The sequence below is a fragment of the Triturus cristatus genome, chromosome 9 (genome assembly GCF_964204655.1).
Source record: "Triturus cristatus chromosome 9, aTriCri1.1, whole genome shotgun sequence".
Classification (NCBI taxonomy): Eukaryota; Metazoa; Chordata; class Amphibia; order Caudata; family Salamandridae; genus Triturus; species Triturus cristatus.
In genome coordinates, this window is record NC_140592.1 from 1023529649 (window position 1) to 1023548715 (window position 19067).

The 19067-nt window shown below is 46.2% G+C and overlaps 1 protein-coding gene across 2 annotated transcripts in view; it reads left to right on the plus strand.

Annotated features, from left to right (window-relative positions):
• Positions 1-19067, plus strand: part of PGF (placental growth factor) — a 195919-nt gene that overhangs the window by 144984 nt on the left and 31868 nt on the right. For both annotated transcript variants that reach the window (XM_085626739.1, XM_085626738.1), the window contains 2 exons: positions 5137-5166; positions 5253-5317. In XM_085626739.1, coding sequence (XP_085482865.1) covers positions 5137-5166; positions 5253-5317 — 95 coding nt within the window. The remainder of the gene's footprint in view (positions 1-5136; positions 5167-5252; positions 5318-19067) is intronic.

Genomic DNA, 19067 nt, shown 5'->3' on the forward strand with positions numbered 1-19067 from the left:
GGATTCCAACAACTGCAACAAAGCATTGCTGGGGCCCTGTAACACCTACAGGGCACTGGTGGAGCTAGCTCACGCTGCTGGATTCCTTCGGTGGTAATGGAGCATTGCTGGGGCCCTGTAACACCTACAGGGCACTGGTGGAGCTAGCTCACGCTGCTGGATTCCTTCGGTGGTAATGGAGCATTGCTGGTGCCCTGTAACACCTACAGGGCACTGGTGGAGCTAGCTCACGCTGCTGGATTCCTTCAGTGGTAATGGAGCATTGCTGGGGCCCTGTAACACCTACAGGGCACTGGTGGAGCTAGCTCACACTGCTGGATTCCAACAACTGCAACAAAGCATTGCTGGGGCCCTGTAACACCTACAGGGCACTGGTGGAGCTAGCTCACGCTGCTGGATTCCTTCAGTGGTAATGGAGCATTGCTGGGGCCTGTAATGTCTACAGGGCGTTGGTGGAGCTAGCTCACACTGCTGGATTCCAACAACTGCAACAAAGCATTGCTGGGGCCCTGTAACACCTACAGGGCACTGGTGGAGCTAGCTCACGCTGCTGGATTCCTTCGGTGGTAATGGAGCATTGCTGGGGCCCTGTAACACCTACAGGGCACTGGTGGAGCTAGCTCACGCTGCTGGATTCCTTCGGTGGTAATGGAGCATTGCTGGTGCCCTGTAACACCTACAGGGCACTGGTGGAGCTAGCTCACGCTGCTGGATTCCTTCAGTGGTAATGGAGCATTGCTGGGGCCCTGTAACACCTACAGGGCACTGGTGGAGCTAGCTCATACTGCTGGATTCCTGCAGCGGTAACAGAGCATTGCTGGGGCCCTGTACCATCTACAGGTCGCTGGTGGAGCTAGCTCACGCTGCTGGATTCCTTCAGTGGTAATGGAGCATTGCTGGGGCCCTGTAACACCTACAGGGCACTGGTGGAGCTAGCTCACACTGCTGGATTCCAACAACTGCAACAAAGCATTGCTGGGGCCCTGTAACACCTACAGGGCACTGGTGGAGCTAGCTCACGCTGCTGGATTCCTGCAGCAGCAACAGAGCATTTCTGGGGCCCTGTAACACTGGGAGGGCGCTGATTGATTCAACTTAAGTGCTGAAGCCGTGAGAATACCCCTTGCAAATATTCATATGGCGAAGCTCTGTAACTCTGACAAGGGCACTGACGAAGGAAGCTCAGATAGCGCTGAGAGGGCAACCGAAAAGTTATAGATTGAAGAACTTGAATCAATTTGGCCCAATGATAAATAATCGGGGCGCATTCCATCAATCTGAGCTTTTCTGTGTCAGCACGGACAGGAACCAAACGCGCAAATGGGTGTTGACCTTCCAGAAGAATGGACAGTGTAGTTGGATCCTCCACCTCTGAGAACCACATCACAAACAATCACAGTTGCTGACTAGCTGGACTCATCAGTGAGTCCTAGTACCCAGAGGGCTGTGTACTCATTGCTGGAAATCCCTCTGCTACCTAAGGTAATTCACTTAGACAATACAAAAGGGATGTTTGGAAATGCTTGAATCAGCCTAAACCACTGTTAATTTCTCTGCACAGTTGTTTCATTTATGTTTGAGGTTGGCTGCCGTCATTATGAATGAACCATATGCAAATCAGTCTTGGCTTAGCCACAAAATGGCACAGTCCAGACCCAATTGCTAAGTAATGTCCCCTCTAAAGTGAAACACAATCAACCATATATGTAATCCACCCTTGTTGCTAAATAATAATAAACTAGAATGCATTCTGAGTAATTTGTGGTGTTTCAGATTGCACATGGGTTGTCTGTTGTGAGACATTTTGTGGGCTTATCAAGAACATACAGGGGCTAAAAGCCAGTCCATTCCTTATCATTGGTTTGCGTTCCTACCACTCTTCTTTGCCTGCTTCTTATTTGAGTCCCAGCTTGTCACTCTTTAGTTTGTCCCTTCCATGAAGCATGGCCTCTCTACCATCTCTCTTGATTGGCTGGCACCTATGCTTCTAATGCTTGCTTTTCAAGCACTTCTTTTGGTTAAGTACTCCATGAGTGTGTATGTGTTTTCCAGCTACCTCCCTCATGTAGTTCTCTCTCCTTGCACTCAGTGTTGTTCTCTGTCACCTGTGTGCTTCTCCCCACCCCCTCTATGTTGCACTTGCTCTTGTTCCCCAGGGGTGCAATAAAGCCCCCGCTGTCCCTGCTGTGTGTGTGTGGGGAATATTTTTTATTAGAATTGAACACACATCCTGTCACAAAGCTTCTTTGTTTTGAAAGTGAGAGTTGAAACTGTGATGAAAGTTGCATGGATGATGGGGCTTTCCCTTCAAGGAGGGGAAGGCCTCCTTCAAAGTGGGAAAATAGATACTTTTCGGCAGAACTCCACTCGGTAGTGCCAAGACCTGCCTGCAGTAACACTCACTTCCTGACTTAAGTGTTAGTCTCGATCCAGGCCCCACTTTAGAAGTGAGGGATATCTCCCTGCTCAAATGCTCACTCAAGAGACTAGCAAGAACTTACAGAAGGAGGGTTGTGTGCACTTTCTTGCGTGACATCCTTACACACAGAGCTGGCACCGCCACTCCTCGGGATCAGGGAGCGACAGGCCAGACAGCAGTTACTCCCTGCCTATTCCTAGTGCCCTCGTCTGTTACCTGGTGCACCTGTACTTTCATCAGTATGGAGGCTGAATCGACCCGAGACCTCTCAGCAGCATGCAGCAGCACTATAGGGGACTTAACACTAGGAAGCGTCAGGGGAGAGCATAAGGGAACTAAAGATTATACTTTGAGTTGTTTCTGAAGCACTCGGTATCTCCCAGGTCAGACATGAGAAGCTTGTCCGCTCCATGTTTTAACTTTGCATTCTGGTAATTGTAGTTGCGCAGAATAATGGGGAAAACAAAACTAAAAGTAACAGAAAGTGAACTTTCCACTGGACCAACTAGGGACGTCTGACGTTGGGAGGCATAAGGTGTATCTCTCCTTGCTGTATCTCATAACATTGTATCTGCCCAATGCTTTCCCTCGTGGGAAAACATGGAAACACAAGGATCTTCTTTTGTGTTTTAAGTTTTACTCGTGAACACCTGGGCGCGTAGAAACTAAAGGCATTGGTTATTGGTTCTCATGCTATCTCAGGACTCTCACAAAGCTTGCTTCTTTAATTAAAACGCGCACAGCTTTGCAGTACAGGCAGTCACAGAGCCCTCACACTGTACCGCTGTCCTGCCTTGCACCTGCACTGCTATCCCAGGACTGAGACATCTACAGAGCTCTCACAATACATTTCTATCCCAGTAAATCTTCATTCCACAACAAAGCCCTCACAGTGCAGCTCTACCTTCTCGTGAAACCTTCATTTCTATTCCTGTAAGAGTTCCACAGAGCTCCTGTGGCGAAGACCTACCCTAACGCAGACCTATTCCAGTAACAGTTCCACCAGGCTCTCACAGCAAATCTCTACCTTCACGTGTTCATGCATTGCTGTCACAGTAAGACGTCTGCAGAACTCTTGTAATGCTACCCTGGCCTGGACAATCTGCTGCGATCCCACCGTGGCTTCTATTCTAGGGCACGCTCACGATGCACCTCTGCCCTTCCTTACATGCACCTTCCGTTGCCGTATCACTCACACAATATCAACCCTACCATCTCCACTCTCCCAAATAGTGTAAGGTATCCGCCTTAGATCAGTACAGGTCTCCGCTACATATAACGCATACATACGTATGGAGCCAGTAGACTTGACAATCAGTTGATTGGAAGCCAGCAATACATAGAAAATGGAGCAATTGAAAAGGCGATAGGGCCATTAATTATTGTGCAGGACAAACAACAAATAGATTGACCGATTAGCGACTGATGGGTCAATCCATGCATTTACTTGGTAAAGGATACGTGGGCTAATCAATGGGCTCGTTGTCAAGGAAGGATAGATACACAGAACAATCAATAGTTAGATATGTAAGTCAGTAAATTGCTGAGTCATTAATGGACAGATGAGCTTATCAACGAATGGATGCTTCTTTCAGTAACTCGTTGGTCTGTCAATCAGCCTATGTGCCTATGAGTTAATTATTCGGAAAGTTATTGGATAAAAAAATCTGTAAATTAATAGATGGTCCTATTAAGACTGAAGACAAAAAGGGCAAGAAAATAAAGCTGGGCAATAGACCTTCTTCATGTACGCACCGTAGAACTGGAATGACTTCCTCACTCATATCTATCAGAGCGATCCCCACCTTTCTTCAGTTTAGGAAAGAGCTGAAGACACAGTTCTTTAAAGAACACTACATCTTGATGCAGGTCTGTCCACCCACTCCCAGAACCCCCTGTCCAGAATCACTCTCTGATTTTTTCTTCCTTCAACCATGTATAGCCTCTGTTGCCTTTTGGCTAGGTTCACGCTATAGGAACACCATGTGCATCCATACATGCATACCTTAATAGATAGGTGGAATAATTGATCAGAAAATGGACAATCAGTGGTTGACAGGTTAATCATTGTGTAGATTGACTACTCAATGGGTGGGTCAGCCAATTAATGAGTAGACGCACCAATAAATGGGTGGGTAGCTCAATCAATGGATATGTGAGTTAATTATCAAATAATCAGTGGGTAGGGGGGCAAATCAAGGGATAGATTTGCCAATTAATTGATGCATGGACCCATAAATGGGTAGATGGATCACTCAATGTGTTTTTTGGGCAAAACAATAGATAGAATGATCTGGATCAAACTCGTAATTATGCCCTAAATCAATGTTTGGACAAATGTGATAATAGGAGTTCTGGGTCAACTAAATAGACCGATCCATGGGCTAAGCAGCAGAAATGTATTGTTAGTTCAGCCACACAGCTACGCAAGGCATTATTGGATAATGGATTTATTTGTGGCGGGGCAATTGAAATGTGGGTCGGACAGTCAAGGATTGATTAAGGAGTCAAACATATTGATAGCTCAGACATTCAATAGGGCATTGAGCAGTTGTTTGTAAATAAAAAGAATGTGGATGAATGAATTATTAGTTACCACGAAAAAAGCGTCTGTGAATGTATGAGACAGTGGGTGTTCTTGACAATGTATTTTTGCAATGACAAACAGCTGGAGAGCAGCGATCTCTAGTCACGTTATAGTCTGTCTTGCTTTTCAGACCCCGCAGGAACAGCCTGAAACTAAATAGGTAAGTGAGATGTGTTTCCTCTATTCTGATTTATTGCCACTCTCTTCACCTCAGTCTGGAGTTCATTTTATTTTTCATTTCTAAAGGCAGAAGATGAGGAGTGGAGAAAAAGTTAGGAAGCGGGAGAGGTCACGAGGTCAGAGTGTCAAACGTGAGTACGGCAGGGACTGGGGACCTGAGAAAAATGGAAAAGTGATGAGGGATGCTGGAATTCATCTGAGCCATTACCACCCATAACTTTGACCCCTGTGCGAGTTATTTAACAGCTAGCCCCCCAACACACACGGGGTGGATAGTATAGTGGCCTATATCAGTGTCAGATAAAAGGTCCTACACGTGCGCGCACACACAAACACACACACGCCATCCTAGCCTGCACACATATTCCCCATGCCCTAGTGGAACCACCTTCTGCACAGGCCCACCTGCAAGGCGTTTGCAGATGGCCAGCATGAAGAACTAGCCCAGAAGGCCTCTGTGGGGACGCAGTGTGAAGACCTAGAAGAGGAGGCTTCTGTAGAGGCGCAACATGAAGGAGCAGCCAAAGCGGTCTACAGGCTCTGGGTGCTCAGTACACCGATACCACAGTCTAACCTCTGATACTGCCTTTTACAAACTCACATTGTCTTTTGGGGATATAAGACGATGCTGTGTGTTCAATTTTCAGAACAAAGTATACTGGTCTCCATTTTCTCAAAATCTGTTACTATTGTAGCACAAAGGCCATCCTCTCTTACCCTGATGAAGAATGGACTGCTATCAGTATTTGGACATAATTTCGAGTTAGTAATATCAAATTGCACAAATATCGAGTTTTTAATATTGTGACACATTAATATCGTGATACGGAATTATCGTGGACAGAATATCGATTTGTAGTTAAGTAATATCGTTTGCAAGAATATCTGTGTTTTTAATATCGTTTGCAATATCGTAAAAAATATTGTTTATTAATTATTTTCATGTGTTTTAGTTCATATTTTAATTGTATATGTTTTTGTTTGAATTTGTTTATTGAGTTTTAACATTTCAGATACAATTAAACAGAGCTTTTTATTTAGAATTACACGCATATATGTACTTGCATAGTTTCGGCTAGCAGTTTTGTACTGGCATTTGTCTTTATGCATAGTTGTTACATATCCGTATTACATTCCTGATGTTACATGCCTATTGATTCAGTCTGTACTGATCATATGCTTTCCGTGGTACACCTGTGAACATGTGCCCCTGGTTTGGGAGTTATGTCTGCCTTCGCTATTGTTGAGGGTCGTAATGTAATGTCCGGTGATAGGGTTACGCTTTCTATCAATTGGTACCGATGCCATAACTGCCAGGTTGCATCCCTGACTCATAACTTTGGTATTTAACTAGGGTGATAACGAGGGGGTTGGTGGGGGGGGCTCACTGTTTGATAATTTGTGACCATCTGGTGGTTCTTGGCTGTGTATGTAGGGGATGTGGCCGTTACACCTGAGTTATCCCGGGGTTGTGGTAGTGGTGCTAACTGTGTGAAGCTCTCCCTAATATGTGTTCGGCCCGACTTGTTGTGCCCGTCTGCCGACTTCAGCTAGATAGTGGATGCTGTCTGGGGTGGGGATGTCGCGGATGGCTCTTCCCGTGTGGTTTGTTGTTTGAATTGATGTAACAGTTGTGCCCATTCCATGGATATGTGGTGTTTACGTGTTCCTTTCACCTCCTCGGTCCGTAGCACTTTCTCCCCCGTCGCCCCCCCTTTCTTAACCGCACCCACCCAGGCCTCCATTGGGGGTACCTCCGGGGGCCCGCCAGTACATGGCTATTTCTCTCTTTGCCAATAGCAGAGAAAAGGACATGAACCGGATCTGTCCATTTTCTGTTTCTCGTCTCCGGAACACACCCAGTGCACATGCTTCCCATGAGTTCACTTCTGTAATGTTTGTTGTTTCACGGAGCACCTCGTGTATGCGGTCCCAGTACTGTTGTATTGTGGGGCACCCCCAGAACATGTCTCTAAAGTCCGCTTCGGGAGCCTGACATCGGGGGCATAGGAACTGTTGGGGTGATTAGGATGGCGATCCGCCCACCATCTCAACCTGATTTACCCTTGCCATATTATTATGGCGGGGAGTATCGTGGCAGACGCACAGTGCGTCCGCCGCTTTTCCGCCTTTCGGCAATCTTTACGATTGCCGGCCGGGCGGAACTGGTCCTCAATATAGTGGCCATCCATATTAGGATGGGTGTGAATCAAGGCCTTTCCATGGCAGTGATGCCGCCATGGAAAGGCTGGCGGGGATTCATTTTGGGGGCCCGTTGTGGACCCCCGGGGGGTGGGAGGTGAGGGGCTGCACTTGGGGGGTACCAATGGTACCCCCTACCCCCTACATTGCCATGCACAAGGTGGCAGGCATCGTGCAGTGCCTGCCATGTTGTGCATGACAATGCACGACATGCCATTTCACCATTGCGGCAGTTGCTGCTTACAGCAGCACCCGCCGCAATGTTAGAAATGTGTGATGCGTCCGCCAGGGTGGCGGTCGCATCCTGATTAGCAGTGCGGGACCACCACACGTCTGGCAGCCGATCCCTCGCGGTGTGGCGGGTGTCATCCTAATGACCCCCTGTGTGTCTGGGTAGAAATGTTGCAGGCGCCCTGGCATCAGATATGCCCTGTGTAAAATGTTAAATTTTATGTTTTTAAATCGTGCGTTTCTAGATACTTTTTTTGGGTATTCTATGGCCTGTTCCCATTCTTTGTCGTGCAGCGGCCAGCCTATCTCCTCCTCCCATGTCTGTCTTAGCGAGATTAACGGTTTGAGTATAATTTCCAGATGGCTTTGTACAGCCATGTGACTAAGTGTCTGCCCGCCCCCATGTGCAGTATTGTGTGTGTTACTGGATGCTTCTGTGGTCCCCGTTCTGCCGGGTCCCAATACGTGCGTGCTGCTGGCTATAATTTGCCTGTGTATTAGAAATTGCCCCGGGGGAAGGTCATACTCCTCCGCCAACTGATTGTAGGGTTGTAGTTGCCCGCCTTATTTTAATTGTATATGTTATGTAGTATTTGTACAATTGTTGTTAACATTTTTAAATATAGTTTTTCATTTTAAGTTATTTATAATTTATAATTCAATTGCCAATACTAATTTATAGTGTTGTAGCAGGTTGTGAGGTTTGCAGGGGTACATGATGGGAAGTTAATTAAGTATAATTAATTAATAATTATTTTTTAATTATGATTAATTAATTGATAACTATGTAAATTGTGTAATTATATTTTTTCAAGTTATATTTTAGGTGTGGGTTGTTTTGTTTGCAGGAGTATAGGGTGGGGAGGTAAGTAATAGTGTAATAATGATAAATTAATTATTATTAATTAGTTAATTGATAATTAATTATGTAAATTGCGTAATTATATATTTTTATTGATATTTTTGATGTCCTTTTTGGGGTTTGTAGGGGTATAGGGTGTCAAGTTAATTAAGTATTAATTGATTAATGCTAATTATTTAATAGATGATTAATTAGGTAAATCGTGTAATTATCTTTTTATGTTATTTGTTAGGTGTAGGTTGTTGGGTTTGTAGGGGCATTGGGTGGGAAGTTAAGTAATAATACATTATCAATTAATTATTAATTTTTAATAAATGTGTAATTCATAATTATGTAAATTGTTTAATATTATATTTTGTGTTGTGTTTGTAAGGGTACAGGGTGGAAAGTTATTCAATCATAATTAACGATCACATAATTGATCATTTACTAACGATTATTTTATATATCATTTAATATGTAAATTGTGTTCTCTTTTTTATTTTAATTATATTTTGATTGTGTGTTGTTGTTTGTGGGAGTAAAATGTGTTTTTTTTTATTAAGTAATTAATAACAATCATTTGAATTTGAAAATAATTATTACAATTAAAAAAAATATTTAAAGTATTTAATTGTTTTTTACATGTATATATATATTTTTTATATTAATAGTTTTATATTTTTGGTCAAATACAAGAGTTAATAAAATATGTTATGTGTTTCAAGTTAACTACTTTTTCTATTGTGGCACAAACTGGAGTGGGAATATTAATTTGACCCCTCTGGTGTCCAACGTTTTCCCTACTGTTATACAGACTGGAGTGGGGATAGTACATTTAACCTCCCCGGTGTCCAACGCTTTCCCTACTGTTGCACAAACTGGAGTGGGAATAGTAAATTTTACCCCTCCGGAGTCCAACGCTTTCCCTACTGTTGCACACAGTGGAGTGGAAATAGTATGTCTAGTTTTTTTACAGAGTTTACTATATTTTTATTATTGCTTAAATATATCTAATATTATTGTTTATTTTTAAAATGTTATATTATATGTGTGTGTGCGTGTATATATATATATATATATATATATCGTTACGGTTCTTTCCTCCAAGCGTAAATTCAAAGAGAGAAGAGACAGCACACCAGGAAACGGCACAAACGAACTTTATTTGTGCGCTAGCTTAATCCAGGACGACGCGTTTCGGCGTTAGCCTTTGTCAAGTAACTTCCTGTATTCCAACAACCGTAGAAATACATGCACAAGGTTGATAAACATAAAAGAAATACTGCTATTATTTCGCATAGCATACATAACTAGCGTGAATTTGGACAAAAACAATCATCCTAAATTCAGTTAGTAAGTCAATAATAATAGACATCGTGTCGACAATCATAAGAATGGTGCGATAATAAATAAACAGTAACAATCCATGGTCGTGACTTTATGCGTTAACATGGAAAAATAGACGTAATGTTACATTCCTTATAATCAGGGATCATATGTAATTTCATTGGTAGTCCATATAAGTCCACAGAATAAAATAATTGCAACGAGGTTGCATTCAAGTAATCTGCCCACTGAATCAAATAATTGCGTTAGGAATGAACAATAGTCTACGGTTCTTTGGAGTGGAGAGGATTCCCAAGCACACACGGGGAGGTGTCCGAGAAAAACAGTTGAGAATATTTGAGTCCAAATTTATTATAGATTTGGACTGTAAGGCACCCCGGGGACTCAATAGTGGGGAGGAACTTGCAACCCACATAGGGCTTTAGTCTGCCATTTTTCGCCACACTCTGCATTCATGGAATAAGCAATGTTTTCTTCCCAACATATTTAGGTTGGGATTTTATTGGTTATGGTATTATATTTTCTTAGATTTCACATTTTATTTAAACGGGGCTATTGGTCATCCTTGTATGGGTCTTCATGCCCCAATAGGGGTCAACCGCAATTGCAGTAAATGTTCTGTGTCCCGCATATGTCCTAATACCCCGATTTGTCACTTGTAACAATGCACTTCATCTCCCACACTCCCCATACCTAGCACTTATTTAAGGCCACTTCCTGTATCCCACACGGACCATACTACCACTGAAAATTTGCCCACAGGAAATTGAAAGGAAAGGAAATGACAATATTATTGCAATAGCGCAATTGTGCTATATTACGTTGTAGTTCAATGGGGATTCCAATTGGTTTTCTCCGGACACATGAGAACAGCATTCACAATAACTTGTTCAGGTTACCGCACACACACAAAAAAACGGTAAAGGAAACAACCTGAGTATGCTTTGAATTTTTGTAACTTTATTGTTCATTCCTAACGCAATTATTTGATTCAGTGGGCAGATTACTTGAATGCAACCTCGTTGCAATTATTTTATTCTGTGGACTTATATGGACTACCAATGAAATTACATATGATCCCTGATTATAAGGAACGTAACATTACGTCTATTTTTCCATGTTAACGCATAAAGTCACGACCATGGATTGTTACTGTTTATTTATTATCGCACCATTCTTATGATTTTCGACACGATGTCTATTATTATTGACTTACTAACTGAATTTAGGATGATTGTTTTTGTCCAAATTCACGCTAGTTATGTATGCTATGCGAAATAATAGCAGTATTTCTTTTATGTTTATCAACCTTGTGCATGTATTTCTACGGTTGTTGGAATACAGGAAGTTACTTGACAAAGGCTAACGCCGAAACGCGTCGTCCTGGATTAAGCTAGCGCACAAATAAAGTTCGTTTGTGCCGTTTCCTGGTGTGCTGTCTCTTCTCTCTTTGAATTTACGCTTGGAGGAAAGAACCGTAACGATTCCAGAGTGGTTTCTGCTACCACTGACGGCACCAGCGTCGCAGGCATGGGGATTGCTCTAGCAGTGAACTAATAAAATATATATATATATATATATATATATATATATATATATATATATATATATATATATATATATATATATATATTATATATGTGTGTGTATGTTTTATTTTTTAACTAATATTTTTAGTAAATGTCTTTTTTATGTTTTTATTTGCTTTTATATTTATAATGTTGTAATGTTTTATGTGTTTATATATATATATATATATATATAAAATATATATGTATATTTATGTGTATGCTTTTTATATTAGTAAATAATAAAACACATTTTAATATATCGTAAAATATAAGTTTTTAATATTAGTCGTTTGTTATAGATATGTATATATAAACATACACACACGTTTTTGTGTGTGTATGTTTGCATAAGTATATATTTATTTATAATATGAAATGTTACTTAGATTTATATACTATATACTATATTATAATTATGTGTTCAAATGTTTAAGTGTTACTATTCTAAACTGTGAATTGATTGAAAAATGAAATGTGTGTCTTATTTTTAAAGGTATTAGTGTAAACGATATTTTTAACTCGATATTTTTGTTTATATGTATAGAACAACGCTATTTGTGTCAACTATATATATATATATATATATATATATATATATATATATATATATATATATATATATATATATATATATATATATATATATATTATCTACTGGCGGTCGCCAGTAGATAGTTATAGTTAGGACCGTGTTTCCATAGGAAATCTGCAACATTCTATTTGGAATAACTTTGGCGCCGGTTGACGAATCCTCGTGAAATTTTCAAAATAGGTGGGGCGCTCCGCTCCGCTCCTACCCTGAAAGTCTCGGGGGGATTCGTCAAGCGGGGGCTGAGAAATATATAGTAGGTCGAAACGCGTCATGGCGGCGGTGCAGGTTATGGATTGAATAAAAAACTAAGAGCACCTACTTCTGGGTCCGTGTTCGTCTCTGGCGTGTGTATGCAGCGCAACCTTTGAGGCGATTCCTTGCGGCATATATATATATATATATATATATCTTTTTTTTTTTAATATGTTTATTGATTTTCAAAAAGAGAAAAAAAGACAATCAAGTAATGCAATGGTGTGCAAAATGATTCGATACATAAAATCAAACGTGCCCCCCCCACCCCCCTGCAGGCATAACCAGATCCAAATTCCAGAGCAAACAGAGCAAATCCGCATAACAATAAGTAGGTGCATGTGGAGCAGCAGCGATGCTGCAAGTAGTAACGAACAACCCCCGAAGGTATCTGGTACCGGACACGAGGTGACTGAAAGCAGAGCAGCTTGCGGGCAGCCACACACAAACCATTAAACTAGGTAATAAGAAAGGTGCAGCAAAGCTAAAAATCTACAAGAGGTCTGGGTGGGACAGCAGATAGGCCGTAAGTGGGACCCAAAAGTCCTTTGGGGCGGAAGCCTGCTGGTAGCTCCTCTTCATATAGCTGCAGCTGCGTCTTGCAATAGCTCAGGTCCCGGAGCCACTTCTTCACTGTAGGAACTGTTTTGCCCCCCCAACACTGTGCAACCGCTCTTTTCGCAAACAGGGTGGATATAGCAACAATTCGCCTGTGACAGGGCTTGAGGCGTTTCACATATCCCAATAAACACAACTCAGGAGTACAGCTCACAGGTTCAGACACCATATCGGTAAGCATGTTTGTTACAGCCGTCCAGAAAGCGAACACACCTGCTCACAACCAAGCCACGGGCAGGAAGTCAGCGTCTGCCATACCACAGCGCATGCAATTAGCAGTCTCACGCAGACCATACCTATGTAGCTGTGAGGGGGAGTAGTATACCTGATGCAAAAATTTGAAGTGAATAATTCTGAGGTTGCAGTTAGCAGTGAGGTGGCCAGTGAGTTGGCAACACGCCATCCAAACCTCCGGCGCTATAGGAATGCCCAGTGTGGCCTGCCAGGGCAAGCAGGAGGGGTGATCCCCCTGATCTCGCACGCGCAGGGAAGCGTTATAAAGTTTGGTGATGAGCCCCTTCCGCCCCGCGCCCGACAACATCGCCTGCAATGCTCGTAGTGTAGTGGTCTCCTCAGGGTACGCTGAGGACACCGAGCGAATAGCCTGGCGCACACGGACGTATGTGAAACCGAACATAAAGCCACGGTCTGTGCCATCTGCACCTCTTGCACAGTTTTAAAGCGACCATCCTTACATAGGTCCCTGAGCCAGGTCACACTCACCGCAGCCAGCTCTCGCAGGGCCGACGTCTCACGCGCCACAGAGATTTCCGGGTGGGAAGCGAGGAGGAGCAATGAAGCGTAGAGATATGAAAGATTGGCCCGGGACGCCAGCATACGCCATGCCCAAGCCGTGCAAAGTGCAGGGTTGACTTCAGTCCGTGGGCCGCCCGATCCACCAGACAAGGTCACTGCCTGCAGCGGAGTTGGCAGGACGGCATCAGCCTCTATAGCCACATGGGGCTGGAAACGTTTGGGAAAATGCCAATAGTGCGCACACTGAGCCTGTGCGCACAAATAATACAGGCGAAGGTCGGGGGCCTCAAAGCCGCCCAGATCAAAGGGGTGAACTAATAGATCCCACCGGCAACGAGGTTTTTTGCCACCCCATACAAACGTGAGGAGTGCCAACTGTAGGGTACGGAACATTGCCACATTTAATTTAATAGGAATATTCACAAAGAAGTAGAGCAGTTTCGGAAGAAAAGCCATCTTCCCACCCCTATTCTATCTGCCAATGAAAGGAGCAAATGTGTCCAGCGCTCGGCCTGTTCTAAGATGCGCGTGACCGCACAGCCATAATTCTCAGTGATAACTATGCCCGGGTCCCTGTGTATCCACACGCCCAGATATTTCACGGGGTCAGACGTCCAGGTCAGGGGATAATCCATCTCTACTTCTCTCGTGCACGCAGTGACGTGGAATACCACAGATTTCGACCAGTTAATCCCGACACCTGAAAACTGTTCGAACCGGACATACTCCCGGAGCAGCGCCGACAAATGAACGGCCGGTTACCGAACGTATAGCATCATGTCGTCCGCATATAGGGAAACAATCAAAGGTCGTTGCCGGAACCGCAGAGCGACTTCCGCGTGCATTTGGCGTAGCTTGCAGGCAAGGGGCTCCAGGGCCAAGGAGAACAGCATGGGGGACAGAGGGCAGCCCTGTCGTGTGCCCCGTTCAATATGGAACAAGGAGGACACCCACCCATTCACCTGAACTCTCACCACCGGGTCGGTGTATAGAACCCGAAGCCATTGCAAAAAAAGGGGGGAAGCCCATCCTGGTCAGAACCGTAAACATGAACGGCCATTGCAGCGAATCGAAGGCTTTTGCTGCATCGAGCAGCACAGCCACTGCCTGGAAATCGGGCTCAAAGTAATGTAAAGTGGAGAAGAGTGTAAGCAAGTTATGTGTTGTGGAGCGCTCTGCCACAAAGCCAGATTGATCAGGTAAAACCAGAAGGAGCACCAGTAGCTGTACCCTCGTGGCTATCATTTTGGCCAGGATTTTTGCATCAATGTTGATGATGGAGAGCGGTCTTTGGGAGCCACATTGGTTCGGAGGCTTGTCAGGTTTTAATAAAGTGACAATAAAAGCCTCACAGAGGGAGGGCGGCAGGTTCCCCTTCTCATAAGCTTCCGCATACACCTCTAAGAGCCGTGGCACCAGAGCTGGGGCATACGCCTTATAGAATTCGCTGGGCAGGCCGTCCGGGCCGGCAGCCTTACCAGCGGGTGGGGCCATTATGGCTTCTTTAACATCATCCTCATCGAATGGTTGCATTAAATTTTCATGATGAGGATTGGACAGCCACCCCAGCACAACATCCTCCAGGTAATCGTCAATCTCTGCGGTCGATGGGGAGGTCCTGGCAGCATATAGGCGGGTGTAAAACCGCAGCACAGTATCACAGAGCTCCGGCGCTGAGTGATGGGCCTCTCCCTCCTCATCTAACAGTTCTATTATAGGTTCCTGACTGCGTGGCTCTGCCAATTTTTGCACGAGGGAGCGGCTGGGGCGGCTCCCTTCACCATAATACCGCGTGGTTACCCTCCGAGAACAGTGCAGCAGCTCTTGGTCAACCGTGTCATTGTGCTCTGTGACTAATTCCCTGATGGCAGCCAATCTATCAGTGGAGGGAGCAGAGTCATAATCACGCTCTAATTTAGATATATCGGAGGCCAATTTCTGTATACTTCGTCGAATATCTCGCAAGACGCCAGCTTGAGCCCCGATTCAGGCACCCTGAATAGTAACTATGAAAGCCTCCCACATCACTCCCGCACTATCCACAGACCACTCGTTCTCCCTAAAAAAATTGTGTATCACCTCAGCGATTGACTGCCTAAAGACCTGGTCGGTAAGCTCCGAGGGTTGGAGCCTCCAGGCAAAGGGCGGTCGTGCGCAGGTGGGAAGTTGTAATGCTAGAAGCACTGGCGAATGATCAGAAAGAGTGCGCGCCTCGTGCATCACCCCATGCACCCAGGTGCAAACCAACTCCGACACGAGCCAAAAATCTATACGAGACCAGGAGCCATGAACAGAGGAGACAAAGGTACTCTCCCTGTTAACAGGGTGGCGAGAGCGCCATATGTCGCAAAGGTGGCCTGCATCCAGTAAACCCACTAAGACCTCCGCTGCTTGTTTTGGCCGCATCTCACAGCAGCCCGCTCTGTCCAACGTGACATCCAGGCAAACGTTAAAGTCGCCACCCCAAATAACTGCTGCATGTGAGAAGGGGGAGATTCTGCGCCACACATCCAGATAGAAGGAGGGGTCATCAACATTGGGGCCGTACACGTTCACCAGAAGCACACTCCTGCCACCTAGTTGCCCATGCAATAGCACCACTCATCCGCAGTCACCCGTGTCGGCGCGAATCATAGTAAAAGGGACTCCTTTCTTTATTAGGATCAGGACACCCCTCGAGTAGGTGGAATAGGATGAAGCGACCCTCACACTCGCCCAGCGTGCTCCCACTCTCTTCGCTGACTCTGACGTTAAATGCGTCTCCTGTAGGAGAGCTATATGCACACCCATACGGTCCAGACCAGCAAACACAGAACGTATTTTTTGGGGGGTGTTTAGTCCGCAGACATTCCAGGTAAGGAGCCTAATGTTGTCAGCCATTACGGGATTTCAAGCTAGATTGCCCACCGAGATAATATGCCAGGTCTTGCACACCTAGAGCGCCGCTCCACATACAACCAAAGACTATAATACTCCGTATGACCATCAGACCGCCTGCCCCAAAAAAAGCTTTACCGCCCCCCCCAACCACCCCAACAGGTCAAGTCAATCCCAAAGCCTAGCCCACCCCCCCAGCACACCCAGCAGAAAGAACACCGTAAACCATTGGTAAGCAACCTGCGGGGAACAGTCGCAAATGACAGAGTCAGAGAGCATAAGCATGCCACATTGTCGATGGAGTAGCATATAACCAATCCGCAAACATTGATAACCATCGAAACCGTCCCCTAAAAAAAGCCCACATCCCCCCACCCACTTCAGCGTACCCAACTTGCTAAAGCCATCCCCACCCAAAAACATTAATCTCCACAAAATGCAACGAACAAGGCATAACATTTGGGGTACTCCCATACAGAGGAGCGCTAGAGAGTTGCATACCCCTCACAAGAAGGAGAGTGGCTAATCAGAGCTAGAATTTGTGCCGCAGCATCCCAGGGCTGGAATTAGGTCAACAGGTAAGGCACCCTAGGCAAAGTACATAGTAGGAGCCATCCTGGCCTATGAGCAGCGTGGCCGGAAGGGCCGACAGCATTGTAGCACCCCAAACACCCCAGTAAGCTAGTCAGCCAAGCTGTTGGTCGCATAAGAAACGGATCTGGTCGCCTCTGCACATGTTACAGTTCGTCATCACCGGGGTCAGGTTGGGACTGCGATCGACGACGTTTCAGTTGTCTGGCATGTTCCATGGCAGCCTTGGGATTCGTGAAGATTTTAGATTCCCGCTCCTGGCCTATGCGTAGGTGGGCCGGGTACAGCATGGCGTATGGGATGCCCTTGGCATGGAGGAGCTTCTTCACCGCCCCGAACTCTCTCCGGGCAACCTGCACAGTGATCGTAAAATCAGGAAAGAAGGAGAGAGTATTCCCATGGTGCTCTATAGTGCCCTTCTCCCTGGCCATTCGCAATATACAGTCCCGATCCCGATAGTTCAGTATGCGGGCAATGATAGGGCGGGATGAGGCCCCAGGCACCGGGCACCGGGCTTGCTGCCAGCGAGCGGTGTGCCCGCTCGACGTTGAACATGGTGGAGAGGTTCTCGGGGTCAAAAATTTCCTTTATTAAATCCTCAATGTAAATCTCCATCCTCCCAGTGTTGGTCGATTCCGGCAGGCCGGTAATCCGAAGATTGTTGCTCCGAGACCTGGCCTCTAAGTCTTCGTTCTTGGCCTGGATTAATGAGAGTACTTTCTCCATGTTGAGGGCTTTGCCGGACACTTCAGTCAAGCTGTCTTCCATTGTAGAGACCCGCTGTTCGATCTCCCCCATTCTGGCATTTTGTTTTGAGAGCTGAGAGGACATGTGATCTAAACAATTATTTATGGCAGCCATCGTTTCTTCAATCGCCTGGAGGCTTTTCTGCATGGCCATTAGAGTCACTTCCAGCGTGGAAGGGCCCTGCACACCTCCCGGGGCGTCCGCCTCAGAGTCCGAGGCAGCCCTCTGCAGTGACTTGCTGGGTTTGAGCCTTGTCTGTCCTGCCCATGGTGGCCGGCAGGATTGGGGTGTGTTATAGCAAGCTGGGGGTACCACGGGTTCGAAGCGCCTCAGTCCTGCAAAGTGCTCAAGAATCTGGTGTGAGCAGCAGCGAGAGCAAGGAATATCCAACAGGCCGGAGCCGGACCCAGTATAACCGGCCACCCGCAAACTCATGAGCAGCCAAATCTCGAGGGCAGATCCCCAGTCCACAGGGTCAGGCCGGCGCCCGTCCACCAAGCTGCAGCCGTGTGCCAAGGCCAGACAGCAAGGTTAGGAGAGCGCCGGGGCCCCCGAAGCAGGCTAGATACCTCGAGGCAGCAATGCAGCAGGTAGATGACGGGGAGACGCAGTCTGGAAGGACGCCACCTACCCTCCTCCAGAGCCAACAATAGGGAGAAGAGCAGGCCGAGAGGCGACCCCCAGCAGACACCTGGCGGGCCCCTGAACCCCAGGCCTCCCTGGAGAGCGATCCGGCAGACGTCTCAGACATCAGCGCACGTCCCATGCAGCAGGCAGCCACACACACCGTAGCGCACCGCACAGGTAGGCTGCGATTCGCAGGCCGCAGCCCAGCGCATGGGCCCACACCCGCCTCCACAGAGCAGGCCCTGGCAGAGCCACCACCCACTTACCGCGACCCGCTGCTGGCACGAGCAGGATCCTCAGTGGCACCAATGTCGCTCCGCCGCTCCGCTGGTCCCCAGGGTCCCAACCTCCAGCACGGCAGGGGCCCCAAGCAGGGAATGCGCAGGCAGCGTGGTCGTAGCAATCCAGCCCCTCCACCGAGTCCAGTGCTCCCACCAGGTAGTAGGCCAGCCGATATTTGCCGCAGCTCCAGGTATCTCACAGCCGTTGCAGGGCACCCCAGGGCTCCCACCAATACACCGGAGAGGGGTCTTACACTCAGCACGCCCCCGGCCCAGCGTTGCAGACTCAGTTCGCGGCCACTATTTGCAGGCAAGGCCTGACAGGCCGGGCAGCGGGGAATATTT